Raw genomic sequence first — 23,670 nt, 5'->3', positions numbered from 1 at the left:
AAAAACTTTATTGATCCCAGAGGGAAATTGTTTTGCCTCATTACCATTTTTCTCAAAACAGACAGAAAGAAAAGGAACCACAACCAGGAAAGATCCAACACCAACATAAATACACAAACATAAATACACAATAACATCAATACCGAAAAAAAATATATATACAGAATATGTAAATAGATAAATGAAATTGGGACAGTATCACTTCCCCCACACCTTACAGAGGGGGGAGGAATTGTACAGATTGATTGCCACAGGTAGATAGGATCTCCTGTGGCGCTCGGTGGAACATTTAATGTTAATAAATCTTTGGCTGAACGTGCTCCTCTGTCCAACCAACACGCTGTGCAGTGGGTGGGAGGGATTGTCCAAGATTGAGAGGAGTTTGGACAGCATCCTCCTTTCAGCAACAACATGTAGAGGGTCCAGCTCCACCCCCAGAACAGAGCCAGCCCTCCTAATCAGTTTGTTTAGTCTGTTAGTGTCTGCCACCTTTATGTTGCTGCCCCAGCAGACCACAGCATAAAAGATGACACTGGCCACTACAGACTCATAAAACATCCGCAGCATGGTGCTGCAGACGTTGAAGGACCTGAGTCTCCTCAGGAAGTACATCCGGCTCTGAGCCTTTCTGTACAATGCTGATGAGTTTTTGGTCCAGTCCAGTTTGTTGTCCAAGTACACTCCCAGGTATTTGTACTCGGACACGACCTCCACCTCCTCCCCCTGTATAGAGAGAGGGATGACAGGACTCCCAGATTTCCTGAAGTCCATCACCAGCTCCTTTGTTTTGTTGATGTTAAGTTGCAGATGGTTGAGTCCACACCAGTTCACAAAACTGTCCACCACTCCACGGTACTCTGTGACATCTCCACCCTTAATACATCCTACAACTGCAGAGTCATCAGAGAACTTCTGAAGATGACAGGACTCTGAGTTGTACCTGAAGTCTGAGGTATACAGGGTGAAGAGGAATGGAGACAGAACTGTCCCCTGTGGAGCACCTGTGCTACTGATCACAGTGTCAGACACACAGTTCTGCAGGCGGACGTACTGTGGCCGGTTGGTGAGGTAGTCCATGATCCAGGAAATCAGGGGAGTGTTGACTTGCATGTTTTTTAATTTCTCTCCCAGCAGTGCAGGCCGGATGGTGTTGAATGCACTGGAGAAATCAAAAAACATGATCCTCACTAAGCCCCCAGGCTTGTCCAGGTGGGTGTAGGTGCGATGGAGAAGGTGTATGATGGCGTCATCCACTCCAATATGGGGTTGGTAAGCAAACTGGAGGGGGTCAAGTGAGGGTTTGACCAGAGGTCGGAGGGACTCCAGGATCAGCCTCTCAAAAGCCTTCATGATGTGTGATGTCAGAGCCACAGGTCTGAAGTCATTGAGGACTCTGGGACGTGGCGTCTTATTCACTGGAACAAGGCACGACTTTTTCCACCCTAGAGGAACTCTCTCAAGTTGTAGGCTGAGGTTGAAGATGTGTTGGAGAACAACACATAGCTGAGGAGCACAGGCTTTCAGCACCCTTGGGCTGACCCCATCAGGACCTGCAGCCTTTGTGGGATGAAGCCTGTTCAGCTCTCTTCTCACCTGCTCAGCTGAGATTGTTAGGGTGGTGGCTGAGTCGTGTGGGGGAGGGACTGAGGAGCAGTTAGTGAACTGAAGTGGGCTCTGTGGATCAGCCTGGAATCGATTGAAGAAATTATTCAATTCATTGGCTCGGTCCACAGTCCCCACATTCTCCTGGCTGCTGGACTTGTAGCCAGTGATGGTCCTCATGCCCCTCCAAACCTCCCTGGTGTTGTTCTGTTGAAGGCGTTGTTCCAGTTCTTTCCTGTACGTCTCCTTCCCCTCCCTGATCTTGACAGACAGCAGTCTCTGGACCCTCTTTGCTGCCTCCCTGTCTCCTGATCTGAATGCCTTCTTTTTGTCATTCAGGATGGCTTTAATGTCCTTAGTGACCCAGGGCTTATTGTTTGGGAAGCAGCAAATGGTTTTTGTGGGTACCTGGGTGTCCACACAGAAATTAATGTAGTCAGAGATGCAGTCCGTCAGTCCATCAATGTCCTCACCGTGAGGTTCACAGAGAGTCTTCCAGTCTGTCTCTTCAAAGCATCCCTGCAGGGCAAGGTGTGCCCCCTCTGTCCACCTCTTTACAGTTTTAATGGTGGGAGGCTGCCTCTGAACCAAAGGTGTGTATTGTGGGAGGAGATGTACCAGGTTGTGATCCGACTTTCCCAGAGGGGGGAGGGCAGTGGAGCTGTAGGCATCTTTAACATTAGCATACATCAGGTCCAATGTCCTCTCCTCCCTGGTGGGGCAGCTCACAAACTGGGTAAAGGTAGGAAGTGTCTTATTGAGGGTGGCGTGATTAAAGTCTCCAGAGATCATAAAGAAGGCGTCAGGGTGTCTGGTCTGCAGGTTGGAGGTGACCGTCTGAATGACGTCACACGCAGCAGCGGCGTTAGCGGATGGAGGAACGTAAGCGGCGATTAATATGGTGTGTGAAAACTCTCTGGGCAAATAATATGGACGAAGTCCCACAGCCAAAAGTTCAATATCAGGGCTGCATACACGCTCTTTCACAGTGACATGACCAGGATGGCACCACCTGTTGTTAATGAGAACGGCGAGCCCCCCTCCTCTCCTCTTACCGCTCTCCTCTCGCCTCCTGTCCCAGCGCACGGTGTTAAAACCGTCTATATTAACACTGGAGTCAGGAATACCATCATGCAGCCATGTCTCTGTGAAACACATCAAACTACACTCTGTAAAGATTTTCTCCATCCTCACCAGAGCTGTCAGTTCGTCCATCTTATTGTCCAGTGATCTCACATTACCCATAATCAGAGAGGGGAGATGAGGTTTGAATCTTCTCACCTTCTCTCTGCGCATCGCTCTTCTCCGTTCCTTATTTCCTTTTTGCTGTTTTTTGCCTCCTCTACATCCCCTCGTTGTCCTTCTTCTGATCTCCTCTGGAATGTTTAAAGTCCCGGACAAAGTTTGATCCTTTACTCCGGCCGTCCTCAGTAAGATCAGCTGATCTGATCTTACTGAGGACAATTAAAGACAGTAATTGAACTGCCTGGTAATGGTTACACCCAGTGTCTGTTTTCCTGAACCCATGCAGCTGTGTTGGACCCAGAACAAGCTTCTCTTTCGTGACTGTTCAGGTTTTGTGCAACTAAACGTCTTATCTGACTGTTAAACATTTATCAGTGAATTTCAAGAGCTCTTTCATTGGCAGTCCATCGACCCTTCATCAGGGAGGGGGAAGATGTTGAAGGGTTCCTTTTTGGGAGAAGATGAAGATTAACACTAATGTTTGTCTGGTCCTCAGTATGTCACAGTTTAAAGTTAATGGTAGAATGGTTAGAGTCTGGGTCCTGACAGGCGTAGACATAAACCAGTACTGAAACATAGTTGGTGCCAGCGTAGAGGAACATGGTCTGTTACTATTTTACTTCATGTGGTGACGTTCAGTCCACCAGGACCACACTGGTCTTTTCTAAGGGGGGGGGGGGGGGGTGGGGGGGGACAGTGTTGTTGGACCAACTACTGCTGTACCCATTCCCCCTAGTTCCTATTGTAATTCAGCACTTTATATGTTTACGTCCCAGCTGGATGTAACAATAATCCTCCTGTATCCCAGTATCATAATTAAAAGTGGACCTGTGTGGATTACTGAACAGGTCTACAGCTCCTGGGCCTGTGCTGCTGTTAATGCTAATACTAAGTGTCCCCAGTACCTGGTGCCCCCCTCTTCAGCAGCAGTCTGCTGTTAAATCACAGGACTGTTTGAAAAGCTATCAGACTGGTTGAGTACCTCTCAGTGTTTCCATAGACGATTAACAGTTGTACACACACCTTCTTCGCTTGCTTATAGATAAACAGGAGGTGATGTGTGTGTTGTTCAGAAGCTTCTGCTTCTGCTCGCTGGTGTTGACCTTTGTGTTAAAGCTGCTGAGATTTACGCATCAATTTTCACCTGGACACGATCTTAGCATGTTTACGGACCAGCGTTAAAATAAATCATCATAGTGTTTTGTGTTCACTGTCGTAGTGTTTTGTGTGTGATGTGTTCACTGTTAACACGTGGTAGCACCTGAACGCAGCCCAGTTTAAACAGAGTCTGTCCTGAAACTGAAATAGAAGTGGATCAGTCCTCTCACAGCTAAACTGACTTCAGTTCAGGGTTAAAACATGTTTGGCCGACCAGGTCTGACTTGTTGATCAGAGAACTGGAGTTTAGTTTAGACAGCAGTGGAAGGCAGTTTACCTGTCAGGTGAGGTGTTGGTCTGCAGTAGGAGCTGTACCACGGACAGAAAGCCATTAGTGAAGCATCAGCTGTGATTTTCTTCTGGTTCAGTGCAGCGTTCAGCTCCCATCAGCTCCCTCCTGTCATCTGGACACAGGTTGTGAACTGTGAGGTCAGAGAAAGGACGTCCTGCTGCTGCTACATCTGTGAACCACCCCCCATCATCTTACACATGCACGGCCCTGTGTCAATGTAATGTGATGTAACATGAGTAGATTTACTCTAAAATGTGTGAAAGGTCAATTATAAAGTTTGGATTTACTGTGCTGTGACACAGTAGATCTCTGCCCTGATGGCTGGAAATCCACCAAACACAAAATCAGCAGATGTGAATGAAACAAAGATCATCAAGAGCCTGAAATCTTTCAGCCTTCGAGACTGAGACTGTTACATGAACCTTATTTATTGGCGAATGATGACGTTGAACTCTCTTTTTAAACAAGACAAACCAACAGAAGGAGACTAGACGTCCACAGAGTTGAGAAGTTTACATGTTGAAGTAGTTAATAATTTTACTAAAGCATATGAAGCAGAGTGGGGGGCGGGGTGGGATATCTGCAGCGCTGACGTCTGGAGTAATTACACTTCTAAGAGACAGTCTAATTTTCTTTATTTCCACAAAAAAAGAGGCCTGAGAGGAAGTGAGCTGTGACTGCAGCTCCACATGACCTCTGATTACCACACTGTACGCTGCTGTGTGTCTCTGTGTGTGTGTGTTATAGAAGCAAGAAGACGTTCACACTGTAAATTAGTTGTAAGAAATGGAATCAACTTGGGAACTCACTGAATGTTAAATCCTCTGTGGTCACACTCTCAGACTGTGTGTTTACTGTCCACTGTTGATGGAACAGGCAGACCGATCCTGGTTATTAGAGGGATAAGAGGAATCCGCTCATTTTCATAGGAATTTGGTTCTTTGTTTTTTTTCTTCACATTTGATTAAACCTTCAACCTTTTCCAGACGACACACTCAACGTTCTTCACCTCATTTATCAACATTGACACTGATGATGACAGTAGAACAGCAGTGTGATCATCCCTGATGACGTTTCCTCCCTGGTTTGGTCTTCTTCTGTTTCTCTCTTTGCACAATATGAGCAGTCTAAAGTGTGTAAATGTCTTTTCTCACATTTTTCTAGAATAAATGAATGACTGAAATGATCTGGTGAATAATGCAGATGCCCTTTCATCCTGCGATGATTCCTCCTGTAAAAACCTCCCTGTCCCTCGTCTCTTTCCAACCCTCTGTCGCTATCTCTCAGTTTTCCTTCCTTCACCCTGCTGTTGAATTTTGCCCTTCTCTCCCACACAAGCTGTCACACGTCTTTATTTCTGGCATTCTTCAGCTCACCCTGACACCACACACATTATTCTCTCCTCCCCGGTATTTCAGGGTTCAGATGATGGCTGGCTCCCTGACCGTCCTCTGGTTTCTTCGCCTCGCAACTCGTCTGGCATCAGGAGTTTTTGGCCCCGACATGCAGCCTGCAGACACACATCCGTACACACACTGACCTTCCTGGCTTGCTTCTTGTGACAGATTGTGTTAGATATTTATGTTTTTCCTGCTCTCATCGGTTTGTCTGAACTCAGCTGTGCCTGCTCTGCAGCCATAACTCTCCAGGTTTATATTTATATTTTCCTGCTATGAGAACATTGCTGAAGATGCAAACTGTTGTAGGACACAATTTGTCTTTCAGGCTCATGATGAAGTCTGTACTTCAACAGGAGCAGTGAAGAGGAGAGTGGAGCTTTCTGTCTGTATCTACTTTACCTTTCTGACTCCTCCTGGCTTCTGCTGCTGCTGCAGTCACTGAATCAGTGATTCTTCTGTTGAGCTGACAGCTTGTAGCTGGTTAATATTTCTTCTCATACACTTGCAGCAGTAAAGGCATCTTCTCTTCAACTGGTGCCTAAAGTTCAGCAGCAGAAACTAAGCATAGACGTGGGTTGGTGGACTCCATCAACAGGTTTAGGTACAAACACTACTAAGTTAGGTTTAGGAAAGGTTGTGGTTTAGGGTAAAGTAACAACATTAACCTTTATCCACAGACCTCTCTGGTATAAACTTCAGTGTGGGATCTGTAGAAGACAAGTTTAAAGGTTCCTAATTTCCTTGAAGCATCAGAGGAGCTCAGGCGGAGCGTCAGGCAGGGGATTAAAGTTTCAGTCTCTGTTTGGCAAAGATCCAGTCGTAGCCTGAAGACTCAGACAGTGACAGACAAAGGACGAGCAGTGAAGCATAAACAGGGGAGAGAGAATAGTTTAGTTTGTTTTTAGGGGGAGTTAAAGGTTAGGGGTGTTTACTAAATCTGTGCTCTGTTGCCAGATCAACTAAAATATATAAAATATACATCATCATTATCGTATGGTTAGAGTAAGAGTGAGGCAGTTAGCTGCGATGGTTAGGGTTAGAGCAAGGCAGGTTGCTGGGGTGGTTAGGGCGAGGCAGAACAGGTGATAAATTAAAAATAGAAACAGAGTAGATTAACACGGTCTATGAGACAGTAGTGTCACAGTGACTGCCATATGAAAATGTATGTGTGTGTCTGTGTGAACACTGTGATGTAAAAGCCCCGAACAGTGTTGGAAACTTATAAAAGTCCAGTTATTTGTGTTTGACAGCAGGATCTGGATTGAATGATGATTTCACCTGTGTATGTATGTGTGTAAACCGTGTGATGTTTGTTTTGGGACCACACTGCTCATATTTGAAATGTGAATATATCGCCTTCTGTAGTTTCGGCTCCACTGATCATTTGCTGCTCTGGTTGGAGAATCACTGACATCAGTGTTTCTGACTTCAGGTTCCTCTAACACGTTAATGTTGTGCAGTTTTCTGAGCCTGTTTAATTTGGATGCTTCCTTTGGAAATCCTCCTCCTGCTGTTTCCTCTGTGTGTTTGTTGGTGCTGAGGCAACTCGAGCAGCTACAGAAATCTTACAGCTGCAGCTGTGGTTAGCAAATATGGAGCAGACCAGAGTGTAACGGTGAATAAAACTGAATTTCTAATTTAAAGTGAGAAATCTTTAGGTTTTAGCTGATTTGGTGAGGTTACCGTGGTTAGAGCAAATGTCAGGTATACTGGTGATTCTGTAGTGGTTTCTCCTGTCACTATATGTTAAACTGAGAGAGAAGAGAAAAAACATTTACTTAGATGAAAACGTTTTCCAGAGATTTAAGAAATGTGTCTCTAACTTGAAATCACAGTTTGTGCAGTTACATGTTTAATGACCTGTTAATTAAAACCAGTAAAACCAGTATGATCAAAGTGGACTGTCACACATTTTTATCACAGATAGACACACACACACCAGCAAGAGAATTTCTAATGACGTAATAAATAAAATGAATGCATAATAAAGATAATAAAGAATAATAGTGGAGTAAAATATCAAACGTTTGCTGGTTTTTGTAGCAAACTGTAAAGATGTTGGTCAGACAGGAAACAAAATGAAACAGTAACAGCTGCACATTTATTCATTTTCTTATTTGAGCCTCAGGTCACAACATTTCAATGTGCTTTTAAAATGAGGTCGGTGCCCCGACGTTTATCACACAGCGGTCGTCTGTCAGGAAGGAGACGAGTAAATGAAGGAGAAAAAAGCAGCATATTCAAGACTTTCTGAAACCACCTGAGGCCTTTATTAGACCTGCAGACTCTGACTAATTTCTTCACCTGGTTTTAGTACAACTCATTTATACCCTGTGTGGAGCAGCTTGTTGTTCAGATGCAGATGTTTGGATTCTGGATGTTAGTCTGGAAGGTGACCAGGGGCTGCGACACAATCCTGGGCAGCACTGAGTATCTGTTGGAAAACATCACTAACTCAGCTGGACGATGTTAAGAGTCTGAAACGCTGTGAAACCTGCAGCGGTTCAACTGTCAGGGAACAAGTTCAGGTCTGTCAAACTTCACAGTCAGAGGAGCAGTGAAGGCCAAAATTCATCTTCCAACTTCCTCGTTCTTGGAAGAAGATGCTGAAATCGTGACACAGATGGAACTGACGTAACTGAAGTTGAATATAAAACTGAATTCATTTCACTAATCTTCAATCCATTTTCCTTTTTAATTGTGTGTCGGCTCACAGAAAGCAGCAGTGTATTTCCTCTCTGCACCTTCTGTTACTGAATGTGAAACTAGACATTTCTGTCAGCAGGTTTGTTTCTGGTCTTTTTCCCTAATTTATTCGCTGCTTGTTCCAGACCTGTGTTTGGGTTCTGCCTGGTTCCGGGATGATGAAAAAGAAAATGTTCAGTGTGAACTTTAAAAAGCCAAAGTAGCTTCTTTTCACCGTGTTTATCGAGCTTTAATTTCTTTACCACCACTTGAGGTAACATCAAGTAAGTGAACTAACTTGGCTGTAGGTTGTTCTACAGACTGAATGTTTGGTTAGATCTGTGATGTGTGCCATCTGAAAGTAAAACTGGTGTCATAAAGAAGAGGATTCTGTTTGTCATTCAAGATCCTTTATTAGTGAAGGATCAAGTAATGTTGGATTATATCTACGACCACGCAGGAGCAACCTAAACTCTAAACTAAATGTAGTGACGGCTGGAACCAGCTAAGATCGAAACATCTGACCTTTGAAGTTTACGCTGAACGTTCCCTCCAACTCAAAAGTCGGTTTATTGTCAAGTATCCAGAGATTTTTACTGTTGCACTGAAGGTTGATAAAACAGGGGAAATGTCTGATTCTTCCTAAAATCAAAAGTCGTCTGTTTAGACTGGGTCATCTGTGAAAGTTGCAGTTACAGTGCTGTGATGGTGCATTGTTGATTAAAATGCACAGAAATGCATCAGACTGAGTTAACAGTGGTGAACCTTTAGATGCACAGTGTGAGGGGTGTGTTCAGCAGCCTCTAAATTGTTCCTCTGGGGCGGTGGTGGGCTGGGATCAGACGCAGATCTCAGGAGGAACGAAAATACCGGGGCAGAGCTTTCCGACGTGGCACAAAGAATTAGAGAATCAGCTGGAGGTGAGAGAACGCTGCAGCAAGTGGAGGAGGGAACCGGCAGGTTGACCCTCAGGTGTTCTGCAGCTGGAGATTATTTTGGTGACGAAGTGGGAGGAAGGAGTGATGACGGGTGGAGGAGCAGGAAATGAGGAGAGGTTGTAAAGTGAAAACATATGAAGTGAACAGATGGGATGAAGCGAGCAGGGAAGAAGGCAGCGAGTGTGATGTTGACTTCCTCAGCCGAAGTGTTTCCTTCTGCACCTGTGGTGTTAGCTCAGACCTCCCATAATGCACCGGGGCTAAACATGCTAATAGGACAGTTGGTGGGGGAGTTTTTCCTACTTCATGCAGGGAGGAGAAGATGACATGCGACTGTTTTAATGCAGTGGCTGCGGGAAAATACTGAAATGGTTAAAGGAGCAGTTCAACATTTAGGTAAAACACAGGGATCTAAGTACAGTGCACAGTACACCATGTGCGGTGTGAAAGTGTGGCGGTGGATAAAGAAAGTGAAAGCTTGGCTTTAATAACGGGTTGAACCTCAAACCAGCTTCCTGTAGCTGTGGATCAGACCTGCACAGTGTCCAGGAGGAACTTTGGACTATTCTCAGACCAGACACTGAGTGTGTGAATGGCTCTGAACTAATGCCACAGCTCCTCTGATGATTTGTCCTGCTGCTTCAGGTTCTACTGAGTTTCAACAGATGGAAACAGGTTATCCTGTAGGACACAATTATTTTTCCTCTCTAAACTAATGTCACAGTAGTTACTGAAGTAACAACCAGGTAATAGGAGGTTAACAAGTAATTACTTTAGTAACTACCATGATTTTACTTTATTAATCTTTGGAGCTAGCTACATATTTGATTATTTCTGAAACATTACTCCATTATTATTAGTAAGTACTCAGTGGTAAGTTCTAGTAGCTCTAAGTCATTTCAGGTTTGTCAGCTCCTGATTCCAGTTAGCGTTTAAATCAGTAGGTAATAGAAAAAACATACATGTACGGATCATACCGGAGTGTGTAGAGTACCGTGACCCAGCTGTGACCGTCATCACTGTATATTATGTATTTATACTGAGTGGTGAACATCTGACTCTGAGAGAAGAAGCAGCAGCTTCTAAACCCACCTGTTTTGTTGCTGTCTCGTAGCCGACCAGTGAAGAAGACCTCTGCCCCATCTGCTACGCTCACTCCATCTCTGCCATCTTCAAGCCCTGCTCCCACAAGTCCTGCAAGTGAGTCCACACACGATTCTCCACCTAACACATAGACACACACACACACGTCACGTCTGTGACGTGCAGGGAAGTATTATTTTTATTATAAAGGAGAAACAGCATCGGCTACAAAACATTAATAATAAATAATAATTACAGATATTAGCAGTTGACTGATTAAATAAGGAATTCATCAGATCAAAGACAAGTCATCGACTATAATTGGTTCACGGCCTCAGTCAGAAAGTTAAACAGAAACATACAAGATTCTCTCTCTGCTCGGCATCTACGCTGCGAATTTCAGAACTTCTCTTATTACTATTACACAGCCGTCAGGTCCTAGTGTTTTAATAATCACTAAATCAATGAGCAATAAATAAAGCAAGACGTAGGTTGATTAAAATGAATGACTATGAAATACCAAGCGAACACTTGATTTAGTTTCTGTCAACAAACAACCAGAAAAGATTAAATACTGAATAAAGCAGAGGATTTGAACAGTTGATGATCACCTGTAAGGCCGAACTCTTCTACAGCCCCTCATTGTGTAGTAGATGAAGAAGCTCACATTTAACCAAAAGGAGAGAAAACAGGAAGGGACAGTTCCTGAAGGTGATGATGATGATCTGATACAGGCAGACCTGGACTGACTCGTCCGTGGATTTTAGCAGTAGGACAGAACAAAGAAGAAGTTCACTGAAATTTTTCAATCCAATCTCGATGGTGGAATCATGGAATTAGTGTCTTTATTCATTTCCTGCAGTAACACAACCCTCTGATCAACACTCTCTGTCTTTACCTACTCTGCTTTATCTGTTGTATTTCTTAACATAGTTGGTTTTGTGTATTTGACTCTGTGAGTTTTCATCACAGCCTCTGTCTGTGTCGTCTCTGCAGAGCCTGCATCAACCAGCACCTGATGAACAACAAGGACTGTTTCTTCTGCAAAGCCACCATCACCGGGGTCGAGGACTACAGCAAGCCGGCCGCCTTCTAACGCACACACACACACACACAAAGAACATATAGAAAAAAAGCCTGTGTAGATAACGTGAAGTCCTTCGTACATCAGATGACATATCAACAACCCAAAGATTTCTCTCAGAGGTCGGTACTGTACTGTGTGTGTGTAATCCACTGAACAGATGAATGAAGACAGAGGTTTAGCAGCGTGACCCACACGTGTCCTGTTACTGTGTTCAGATAATAAAGACACAGTTTCAGCTCAGAGTTGACACACTTGTTCACTTCCTGATTGTTGAGTGTGTGTGTTTTTGTCAGGGGAACATTACTGAACTTTACTGTTTCTACATCTGGGACCAGATGTAGAAACGACAACCTGTGAACGCCTCACACAGAAGAGTCCTGTAACCTGCAGCAGTTGTTGGTTTGAAGTCTGTAAAAGTTTAATAGATAGATACATCTATCTATATATCTATATATCTATCTATATATCTATATATCTATAGATAGATATATAGATATATACATATATATAGAGAGAGAGATAGATAGATAGATAGATAGATAGATATATATATCTATCTATATATCTATATATCTATCTGTAAATCTATATATCTATCTATAGATATATATATATATATCTATAGATAGATATATAGATATATAGATAGATATATCTATATATCTATCTATCTATCTATCTATCTCTCTCTATATATATATGTATATATCTATATATCTATCTATAGATATATAGATAGATATATCTATATATCTATCTATCTATCTATCGATCTCTCTCTATATATGTATATATCTATATATCTATATATCTATCTATATATCTATCTATCTATCTATCTATCTATCTATCTATATATGTGTCTCTCTCTCTCTCTCTCTCTCTCTCTCTCTCTCTCTCTCTCTCTCTCTATATATATATATAAAATATTCAGACCCCCTTAAATTTTTCACTCTTTGTTATATTGCAGTCATTTGCTAAAATCATTTAAGTTTTTTTCCTCATTAATGTTCACACAGCACCCATATTGACAGAAAAACACAGAAATTTATTAATTTATAATTAATTTAATTTGATTTATTAAAAAAGAAAAACTGAAATAGCACATGGTAACAAGTATTCAGACCCTTTGCTGTAACACTGATATTTAACTAAGGAGCTGTCCATTTCTTCTGATCATCCTTGAGATGGTTCTACACCTTTATTTGAGTCCAGCTGTCTTTGATTATACTGATTGGACTTGATTAGGAAAGCCACACACCTGTCTATATAAGACCTTAAAGCTCATAGTGCATGTCGGAGCAAATGAGAATCATGAGGTCAAAGGTACTGCCTGAAGAGCTCAGAGACTGAATTGTGGCAAGACACAGATCTGACCAAGGTTACAAAAAAATTTCTGCTGCACTTAAGGTTCCTAAGAGCAGACAAGCCTCCATAATCCTTAAATGGAAGACGTTTAGGACGACCAGAACCCTTCCTAGAGCTGGCCGTCTGGCAAAACTGAGCTATCGGGGGGGAAAAGAGCCTTGGTGAGAGACGTAAAGAAGAACCCAAAGGTCACTGTGGCTGAGCTCCAGAGATGCAGTCGGGAGATGGGAGAAAGTTATAGGAAGTCAACCATCACTGCAGCCCTCCACCAGTCGGGTCTTTATGGCAGAGTGGCCCGTTAAACCCATTTGAGCATCTCTGGAGTGACCTGAAAATGGCTGTCCACCAACGTTTACCATCCAACCTGACAGAACTAGAGAGGATCTGCAAGGAGGAATGGCAGAGGATCCCCAAATCCAGGTGTGAAAAACTTGCATCTTTCCCAAAAAGACTCATGTCTGTATTATATCAAAAGAGTGCTTCTACTAAATACTGAGCAAATGTTCTAGATACTTATGACCATGTGCTATTTCAGTTTTTCTTTTTTAATAAATCTGCAAAAATTTCAAAATTTCTGTATTTTTCTGTCAGTATGGGTGCTCTGTGAACAGTAATGAGGAAAAAAATGAACTTAAATGATTTTAGCAATATATCTATAGATATATAGATATCTAAAGGGTTTTCAGTGCAGAGAAAGATTTCAGATTTGAAAACTGAGACTGAAACAGCTGAGCGTGCAGAGGTGGCTAGATCATTCCACCATTGTAGAACCACAGAGCTGAAAGGTTTTGGGATCTTTTGAGGTGAGGGGACCACAAGACGTTGTTCACTGGCAGAGCACCTTGAGCGGGAGGGATTGTAGACCTGGATGAGGGAGTTCAGGTACCGGTGCTGTTGATCTGACCACTTTGTAGGTAAGAGTCAGGACTTTGAACCTGATGCAGCAGCTACATGAAGCCAGTGCAGAGATCTGAAAAGTGGTGTAACGTGTCCTTTTTACTGATCAAACATGAGACGTGCTGCTGCATTTTGGATCATCTGGAGGTTTGATGGTGCAGCTGGTAACACCGTCAGTAAGACACTGCAGTAGTGAAGCTGAGACACAACCAGAGCCTGAACAATGAGATGTGTTGTACAGTCTCAGCTCAGCTGATGATCAATGATCACCCCAAGGTTCTGGAACACTTAGTGGGAACAATTACTGGACCCCTTGTTGATGCTGAAGTCGTGTTGTATTGAAGGACCGGCTGGGAAGACAAGAACTTATGTCTTGGAGAGGTTGAGCTGAAGATGCCTCTGTCTCATCCAAGCAGAGATGTGTAGTGAGACAATGGAGTCATCTGGTGGAAAAGACAGGAAGAGCTGTGCGTCGTCACATAGCAATGACAGGAAAAACCATGTGGCTGGATGATGGAACCTATGGATGTAGTATAGATGGAAAAGAGTAGAGCACCGAGAACTGAACCCTGCGGCACGCCGGTGAAGATGCAGTGAGAGTTAGAAACCAGTCCAGAAACTGCAGACAGGATGTTTGTTAAATAAATACCCACCACATGAACATCCTGACTGCAGTCAGCTTCACTACAGACCACATCAGCTCAAACTGAAACTTTAGCCAAGACGAGGAACACACTGAGGGGAAAATATAATCATGGGTCAGATGTCTGCATGAGACAAAGAAACTGTGGTAACAGGCTTACAGAGCAGCAGTTACTGGAAATGGTTTAGATTTCTACAAGAAAAAGTATATGAACCTTTTGGAATTTCATAGTTTTCTGTATTAATTTGTCCACACCCACTTCTTGGTAGAAAAGCTACAGTCCCAAAGTGACTCCATCTGTAGATTGTTGAACTGTAGACTGGTGAATTTCAAGTCTTTGACATCACTTTGTAACCCTTTCCAGCTTCATGTAAACCAACAATCTACAAACATTTTTTTTTAACTTATGTTATCTGACTCCAATTAGCTTTCATGAGGTCATTTTTCCAAGGGTTCACATACTTTTTTTCCAATCACACTGAAATTTTTATGGTTGTTCTTAATAAAGACATGAAAGACCAGATTTTTTTGTTATTATTTTATTATTTATAGGTAATTATATTTGTTAATACTCTTAGATGAAGATCAGATCAAATTTTATGAGAAATTAATGCAGAAAACTAAAGTTTACAAAAGGTTCACATACTTTTTCTTGCCACTGTACATCTGAATGAACTGAGTGATACTGTGAAAAGGAACCGCTCAGTTACATTCTGAGTTTCAGAGTCACACACACAGATGTAACATCCAACAGGATGAAGTCGAGGAGAGACAGCAGCACTCTGGGACTCCACAGTATAAAGTCATACTCGTGTGTGACGAGATTTAGATCAACAAATCAGTCCACCTCTTCAGCTTTACTTCTGTGGACACTCGTACTTCATCATCATATCTGTACATGGGCCTCGTGTGACTCTGTGGTTCAGACGGCCTCTGCTGGAACCACAGAGTCTGTGTCCAGAGGCCTGTTGTCTCAGTCCATCTGTGACCCTGCAGAAAAGTGATGTACTGTAAAGATGATGATCCCGACTTTAAACACACACTCACTCAGATGTGTAGAGAACACTCTCTACACATCTGAGTGAGTGTGTGTGCTCAGCTGTCGGCTTCTCTTTATTTTTATAGTATTTCATTATTATCTTTATCTTTAAAGCGCCCATTTTATGCTGTAAAGTTGTGGAGATCATAGTGAGCAGGAAGTCTGGAAATGTGCCAACTGGTTTATTCAGTACTTAAATGAACCCAGCATCCAAAACTGGTTGGACCTTTACATAGACACACATATACAGAACCGCTCCTTCAAAAACAAATGGATCCACAGATGTTCAGAGCCTGGGAGGATGGAGATGGTCCGTACACCCAAAAGCTGAGCAGTGTCCGTGCTTTGTGCTCTGCTGCTGCTGTTTTGTTGTTTTCACACTGAGAACGACAACGTCATGGGTTTGGTTTGGACCGAGCCTGAGCAGGGATTGGGTCCCTGAGGCTCGATCATATGTTATTACAAGAGCAGACTTTGAGTGGACTAATCAGGACCTGGTTTCTTCAAAACCAGAATACAAAAAAAGGTGAGTGCACTTCTAACATAGCTGGTGTGTGTCCACAGGACCCATAGAGTCACATACATGTACCAGGAAGTGGATTTTTCATAGTTTGGGCTCTGTAAAGGAACAGTTCCACGTTCCTGAGATGTTTCCAGTCCTCCTCGTTACCGCAGCACTGATGACTATGTTTAATAAAAAGAAGGGAAGACGACTTGTTATTATGGGATGTTGGTGTCACTGATTGGGAACTTTAGGAACGTTTTAGTTATATTTATTTATTATTTATAACTCATCATATTTCACACATTTCAGTTCAAAATTTTCTATTTAAGCATTTTAAATTGAACTTTTTTTTCTGTTTTATTTTCTGTTCTAATAAACAGCATAGTTTGATGTTTTATCCGAAAGTAGAAAACAGGAAAAAGGAAATGAAATGAAAATTTAAAGTAAATGCAAAAATAAAATTTGGTTTTGGTTTTTTAGTTTTAGCTTTGAAACCTAAATTAGTTTGTTACCACATATTTATCTTTGGTTTCCTCTTTTTCTTATTCTGGGATGATGAACGGAACTATAAAGGCACTATAAAGACCATATACCTGCAGTAAATTATTTATCCTGAACCAGAACGTCCCAGTAGTGTGTTGTCTGAGGTTAGTTTGTACATTTAGATTCTTGATGACTTAGACCTTTCTTTGTCCATGCTCACCACCTGTGCAGGTCTCACATGCAGCCTGTGGAGACGTGCGTTTACTGATCTGAAGTGATTTGATTGTTCAGCCTCAGTCAGCCTTCAGTCCTACTTTAACAGAAATAAATATTTATTCTTGTTTTTCTGTAAATGTTCAGCAAAAGAAGGTAAAAGTGGACATGGTGAATTTCTCCGATGGGAACCATCAGGTGCTCGTGTTCTACTCTGTGTCCATCAGTGTTTATCAGCAGCAGGAAGCTTCAAGAAGCTGGTGACAAAGCAGTAGGTCTGAGAACTGGAGCACTTTGGGTTCAGTCTGATCATCTTTGCTCCAAGTTTCCTTCGCTACGACAACACAGCACATCAAGCCCAGATCATCGTCTTTATTGGTGCCTTCATTCGGGGCCTCACGCCCCTGAACACTGATTGTGAACTTTAGGAAAGTCTGCAGAGTTTCAGGTTCTGAAAGTTTCAGGTTCTGTGGACTGTGTGTTTTCCAAAGTATGATGACATGCAGTGCTGCCTGAGGCTTCGAAGGCCATTCACACTCAGCAGTGGTTTCTGCCATCTAATGCTCAGGGGCATTAGATGGCATTAGATCCTTTTTGCTCCGATTGATAATCTCCTCACAACCTGAGGAAACCTGCTGATTCTGGAATGATCCAGAGTGTTTTTACAAATACAAATTACAAAGACAAAAATTGAAAAGAATTTCTTTCTTCTTCAGTTCAACTATATATAGAATTGTTATTTATCTTTCTTTTTAAATAAAGGGTCAAGTTCAACGGGCCTGCTCTTCTTCACTCTGTGTTCAACAAACATCAGTTTTCAAGTAACTACAGCTGCTACCTGCTGGTCTGGAAGCAGTTCGGAGTTCAGCTTGTTTCCCAAGGACAGTTCAACCCACCGACTGAGATTAATGGATCCACACATTTTCACACATTGTGTTTGTGTGTGTGCTTTTGTGGGAGGGGCTCCACCGCATCACACAGTATGTGTGGACATACGTTCAACTTTATGTACCTCAGGTGTAAAAGCAGCCGACAGACAGAAAATGCCGTTTGTAACTGTCACTGTGTGTGTGTGTGTGTGTGTGTGTGTGTGTGTGTGACCTGCTGGTCTGTCCTGCAACCTGACACCAGGCTGAGTTTATAGATCAGGACAGAAATAACTGCAGCAGGACAGAAAGATGATGATGAGGAGGAGGACAGTACAAGGACACTGAGAGCACCAAGTGTATTTATAGTGGAACAGGAGCCTTTTCTGTTTCTCCCTGATCGATGGACGAGCTGAACAGCACACTGGCACCCTGCTGTGTTTGTGTGTCAGACAAAGAATAAATAGGTCAAAGAGAAAGATGCAGGGGAGAGTTGGTGCAGCTCAGACCTGCTGCAAACCCACCCAGACGGTTGGATTTGTTATCTAAACTGCTGCAGGGAGCTTGTGGCTGCTGCTTAAAAACATATTGGCTGGTTTAGCGCACGTCCATTATGAACCTATGAAACTAAAAGTGATTTGAAAATTCTGCTACATAAATTGGATCCTTCTGGATCCCGCTGGACTTGTTTTCAGATTTCAGTTTGTGTTGGTGGATGAACCAACTGAAAACCTGTGATATTAACATCCTCGGATGTTCGTGTCGAGTAAGAACAACACTGAGACGTCAAAACAGGAGGAATGTAATTGGTGTTTAGTTGAAGTAAAGCGGTTTTAATGTCCCTACCGAAGAGGCAGAAAACAGGATATTTAAACCTATTTCTGATATGAAATTAAATGTGTTTTTAAGATTTGAAGTGAACCGAGCTTCCTGCTGGTACAAACCACAAAAGGTGAGTTTAGAGCAGAGCAGCTGTTTGTGCTCTGAGCTAGAAGGAATTGCTTTAAACCCATCTGACTAGTTAAGCTGAATTATTTTCTGGATTTCCAGGAAAACATTTGCTTTGGGCGTCATTCATTAACAGAACAGGGCGGTGGGAACAAATGTTCACAAGTTTCCAAGAGAAACGTGTTGGAGGAAATGAAATCTCAGACGTACGCTGATGGAGTCACTGTTGATTTCAGTTCCCTGGATTCTCTGCACATTTGAACTTTATTTAAAAAAACGTTCTTTGACAATGATCTGAGTTTGTTCTAATCTCACTCTGACATTTTCACTTAGAGATGAACGAGGAGCTGTGAGCTATAAATGATTTGTGAAACAGTAACTTATAATATTCTGTGTCACATCAGCACGGCGACATGAAGACTTAGGAATTAAAGTGCTGTAAAGAACAGATGACGACAGAATAACTGTGAATGACGGTTTCTGACAGAAGTCTGTCTCCACCTGGTGACCTGAACTTGTATCACACTGTTCATGGACTGATTTACGGAACTACTGATGAAAATCCAGTCAATGGATCAAAACATTTAAACATGTTTAAATCTATCAGGGGATTTTGGATTTGACTGAATTCAACTTTAAAACCATGACAGTAACCACAAATTACAATTTGGTTGCACAAGCCAGTGTTCAGTGGTCAGGAGACCATTTGGTGGGGACCAAATCTGACATGTGGCTCACAAACTCGTTCCATACTACTTAGTTGAGGTCTGGGTTGGTGACATACAGGGTATCGGTGGAAACTGTGCTCCTGTTGGGCAAAGTAAGAGAAAGAGAAGAGGAAGACGTGTTGGAGGAGAGACAGGAGAAAGGATAAGAGAGTGGAGTGGAGGTGAAAGTAGGAGTCGTGAATGTTGGCGCTGTTACAGGTAAAGGGAGAGGGGCAGTACAGTAAGGAACATCAGAGGTGGATTCAAACGGTTCTACCATGGTGAGGGAACGCTGTAGGAATAATCCCGAAGGAAGAAGTGTCTAGGAAGAGTGTATAGGAAGTGAAGAGATTGTCTCGAGTATGAAACTAGAAATGACTAGAATAACGAAAAACGTACATTATAAAATAAGTCTATATGCTGATGACAGAATACTGTTTCTCCTGAACCCACAACCCCCCCCTCCCGACAACTATCAGTCTTAAAAACAACTCAATCTGAATCTGAAAACAAGTCCAGCGGGATCCAGAAGGATCCAGTTTATGTAGCAGAATTTTCAAATCACTTTTAGTTTCATAGGTTCATAATGGACGTGCGCAGTAGATCTTTCAGCCATTACTGTGACCAGTAAAAATCATTTATACTCAGAGCAGGAAGTATCACTTCATCACTCTGTGTTGACGATGTTTGAAGCAGGTTTAATCAGATCAGCTGATCCAGGACATTAGCACCAGAGATTTAGTGGCGCTCTTCACTTTTGAAGTTTAGCATTAGCATGAGCCTCATTTAACTAAAGCTAGACCTGCCAGCTGCGGAGGTCCCGGGGAAGACCCAGGACACGTTGGAGGAACTATGTCTCTCGGCTGGCCTGAGAACACCTCGGTGTTCCCCCGGAAGAGCTGGAGGAGGTATCTAGGGAGAGGGAAGTCTGGGCATCTCTGCTTAAGCTGCTCCCCCCGCGACCCGGCCCCGGATAAGTGGAAGAAAATGGATGGATGGATGGATGGATAGACCTGGCAGCTGTGAGAAAACAACTTTCTGGTGCAGTGTTCATCAACATGACTCCACAGTGAGAACAGAAACTGATGCAGTGCCATAACATTTTTCTTGCCACTTGATCTTAAACAACAACATTATCAAGAAAAGAAAAAGTCCCGTCTCTGAGACTAATCCTACCCTGAGAGTTTCCCCTTCACAGTGAGGACTCCAGTCCAGCAGACAGCAGCTTCACTCCTGAATCCTGCAGGTTGTAGTTACACAGGTCCAGTTCTCTCAGACTAGAGGACTGGGAGCTGAGAACTGAGGACAGAGCTTTACAGCTTCTCTCTGAGAGGTTACAGCTACTCAGTCTGAAAAATGACAAACATTTGTGTTAATTTGTAAAGCAAGAAAACAAATTGTCACTCTGTTGTTGAAATACAGTAGCTGTGGATCTAATGATGAATAAATTCCACTATCTTTACACTTACACAACTTTCCTGGATGACGATGAAGATGAAGACCAGAGTTGACCACTGAGCAGGAGACAGTTGGTCTGTGGAGAGACTTCCTGATCTCAGGTACTGTTGGATCTCCTCCACTAGAGAACCATCATTCAGTTCATTCAGACAGTGGAACAGGTTGATGCTTTTCTCTGCTGAGGAAGTCTCTTTCATCTTCTTCTAGATGTATTGGACTGTTTCCTGATTTGTTATTGATCCATTTTCTGTCTACCTAAGAGAAACCGATTGGTCTGCAGTGAAAGGCCCAGGAGGAAGCTCAGGAACAGGTCCATGTGGACTCTGAAAGGTCTTGAAGGTCAGATGGACATGAAGAGCAGCCAGAAACTCCTGAACACTCAGATGGATGAAGCAGAACACCTTGTCCTGGTACAGTCCTCTCTCCTCTGTAAAGATCTGTGTGAACACTCCTGAGTACACTGAGGCTGCTCTGATATCGATACCACACTCTGTCAGGTCGGATTCATAGAAGATCAGGTTTCCTTTCTGCAGCTGCTCAAATCAATCATCTTCCTGCTCTCCTGACTCCAGTGTGGATCTGTCTCAGCTCCTCCATCATACTTGATGTTCTTCAGTTTGGTCTGAACCACCAGGTAGTGGATCTATATCTCAGTCATGGTCTTGGGCAGCTCTGCTTTTCAACACATGGAGCTCATTCACTGCAGCACTGCCAGCTCACAAAGTGAAAGGAAAACTTGAAACGGGGTGGGGTAGAACAACGGTCCTGGATGGTTCCCGTAGTGAAACCTCCTATTAGTGACGTTTGGTCTTCAGGTTTGTATATACTTCCTTTGGGACATATTATTTGTAAACATGGTGTCTCTTTTCATTGCTATGCTGATGAAACTCAGCTGGACTGTCCCTTTAAGATCTCTGACCACAGGTCCTGGCAGACCCAGATTTGGATGCAGGCTCTTTTGGATAGATAGATAGATAGATGGATAGATAGATAGATAGATAGATAGATAAGTGATAGAGATGATATATATAGATGATACTTTATTGATCCCCAAGGGGAAATTTTGGTGTTGCAGCAGCCATTACACACAAAAACATTTGAACATTGAGTAACATTATCTACACAACAATACACGAGACACAAGAATAACACTAGGGCGACGGTGCTAACCGGTACATCATAGTGTCACCCAAGGTGAATTTTAATAGTTCAAATTCACAGGTTCAATATGACACGTCTGCATGCTCCAATTGTTGGAGGGATCTTAGTGAAGCCTGTGAGAAGAACCCACATTTTCTGCTCATGAAAAAATATTCAGTTAATTAACAATGTTTTGGTTCAGATTTGGTTTGTCTTGTTGATTTTCTCTGAATACTAAGAGGGAACAAAAAACTGGACGTATTGATTTAGTTTAAACTCATCTCTTTCATATTAAATCCAAATGATTACCTTTACTAATCTAAACGTCTCCCACACCAACGTTTTTGCATTCATGACTGCATTCACGAGCTGCAGCTCGCCTGGCCTACGGGAACTATCTGTTGCTTTAGCCTGACAGCCTCCTTCAGACCGTCACCACGATTTGTGTGACAGACTTATACCAAAAGACAACTTACAGGTTCATTAAGACACTCCAAGAAAGCACTAACTAAGAGATGGTTTACACAAAGTTTAACACATTCATCTTTTACATTACATGTATGAATAACAAACTTGAAATGAACAAACCTGAACTGAACTCAACATGACTCCTTCACAATAATATAATATTAAAACAAGTCTTTTTTTTTAATACCAGACATTTCTGTATGAAGGTACTTTCTGCAAGAAAAACACAAAATACATAAAAATGTAGTTGAAATTATCCATCCATCCATCCATCCATTTTCTTCCGCTTATCCGGGGCCGGGTCGCGGGGGGAGCAGCTTAAGCAGAGATGCCCAGACTTCCCTCTCCCTAGACACCTCCTCCAGCTCTTCCGGGCGGACACCGAGGCGTTCCCAGGCCAGCCGAGAGACATAGTCCCTCCACCGTGTCCTGGGTCTTCCCCGGGGCCTCCTCCCGGTGGGACAGGACCGGAAAACCTCCCCTACGAGGCGTCCCGGGGGCATCCGAAACAGATGCCCAAGCCACCTCAACTGGCCCCTCTCGATGCAGAGGAGCAGCGGCTCTACTCCGAGCTCCTCCCGGGTGACTGAGCTCCTCACCCTATCTCTAAGGGTGCGCCCAGCCACTCTGCGGAGGAAACTCATTTCGGCCGCTTGTATCCGCGACCTTGTCCTTTCGGTCATGACCCAAAGCTCATGACCATAGGTGAGGGTAGGAACGTAGACTGACTGGTAAATCGAGAGTGTTGCCTTTCGGCTCAGCTCCTTTTTCACCACGACGGACCGGTACACCGACCGCATTACTGCTGCCGATGCACCAATCCGTCTGTCAATCTCACGCTCCCTATTTCCCTCACTCGTGAACAAGACCCCAAGATACTTAAACTCCTCCACTTGAGGGAGGATCTCCCCCCCAACCTGGAGGGTGCAAGCCACCTTTTTCCGGTTGAGAACCATGGCCTCGGACTTGGAGGTGCTGATTCTCATCCCAGCCCCTTCACACTCGGCTGCAAACCGCCCCAGTGCCTGCTGGAGGTCCCGGTCTGATGAGGCCAACAGGACAACATCATCTGCAAAAAGCAGAGATGAAATCCTGTGATTCCCAAACCGGATTCCCTCCGACCCCTGGCTGCGCCTAGAAATCCTGTCCATAAAAATAATGAACAGGATCGGTGACAAAGGGCAGCCCTGTCGGAGTCCAACATGCACTGGGAACAAGTCTGACTTACTACCGGCAATGCGAACCAAGCTCCTACTCCGGTCATACAAGGACCGAATGGCCCTTAACAAAGGGTCCCGAATCCCGTATTCCCGGAGTACCCCCCACAGGATGCCACGAGGGACACGGTCAAACGCCTTCTCCAAGTCTACAAAACACATGTAGACTGGATGGGCGAACTCCCATGAACCCTCGAGCACCCTAGCAAGAGTATGGAGCTGTCCAGT

The 23,670-nt window shown here is 43.3% G+C and overlaps 1 protein-coding gene and 1 long non-coding RNA gene across 3 annotated transcripts in view; one reads left to right on the top strand and one right to left on the bottom strand.

Moving 5' to 3' along the window:
• LOC113155156 (E3 ubiquitin-protein ligase RNF123) overlaps positions 1-11,757 on the top strand; it is a 108,481-nt gene extending 96,724 nt beyond the window's left edge. For both annotated transcript variants that reach the window (XM_026349710.1, XM_026349709.1), the window contains exons 39-40: positions 10,435-10,520; positions 11,400-11,757. In XM_026349710.1, the coding sequence (XP_026205495.1) occupies positions 10,435-10,520; positions 11,400-11,499 (186 nt within the window). In that variant the 3' untranslated portion in view covers positions 11,500-11,757. The remainder of the gene's footprint in view (positions 1-10,434; positions 10,521-11,399) is intronic.
• LOC113155286 lies at positions 7,678-11,386 on the bottom strand. The gene is made up of 3 exons (XR_003298116.1): positions 11,015-11,386; positions 10,413-10,576; positions 7,678-8,303 (listed from the first exon to the last, which is right to left on the bottom strand). It is a non-coding gene; the product is annotated as an uncharacterized LOC113155286 (long non-coding RNA).
• Positions 11,758-23,670: the final 11,913 nt, after the last annotated feature.

Source organism: Anabas testudineus, chromosome 5 (genome assembly GCF_900324465.2).
Source record: "Anabas testudineus chromosome 5, fAnaTes1.2, whole genome shotgun sequence".
NCBI classification, from domain to species: Eukaryota; Metazoa; Chordata; class Actinopteri; order Anabantiformes; family Anabantidae; genus Anabas; species Anabas testudineus.
This window is presented reverse-complemented; position numbering and strand designations above follow the sequence as displayed.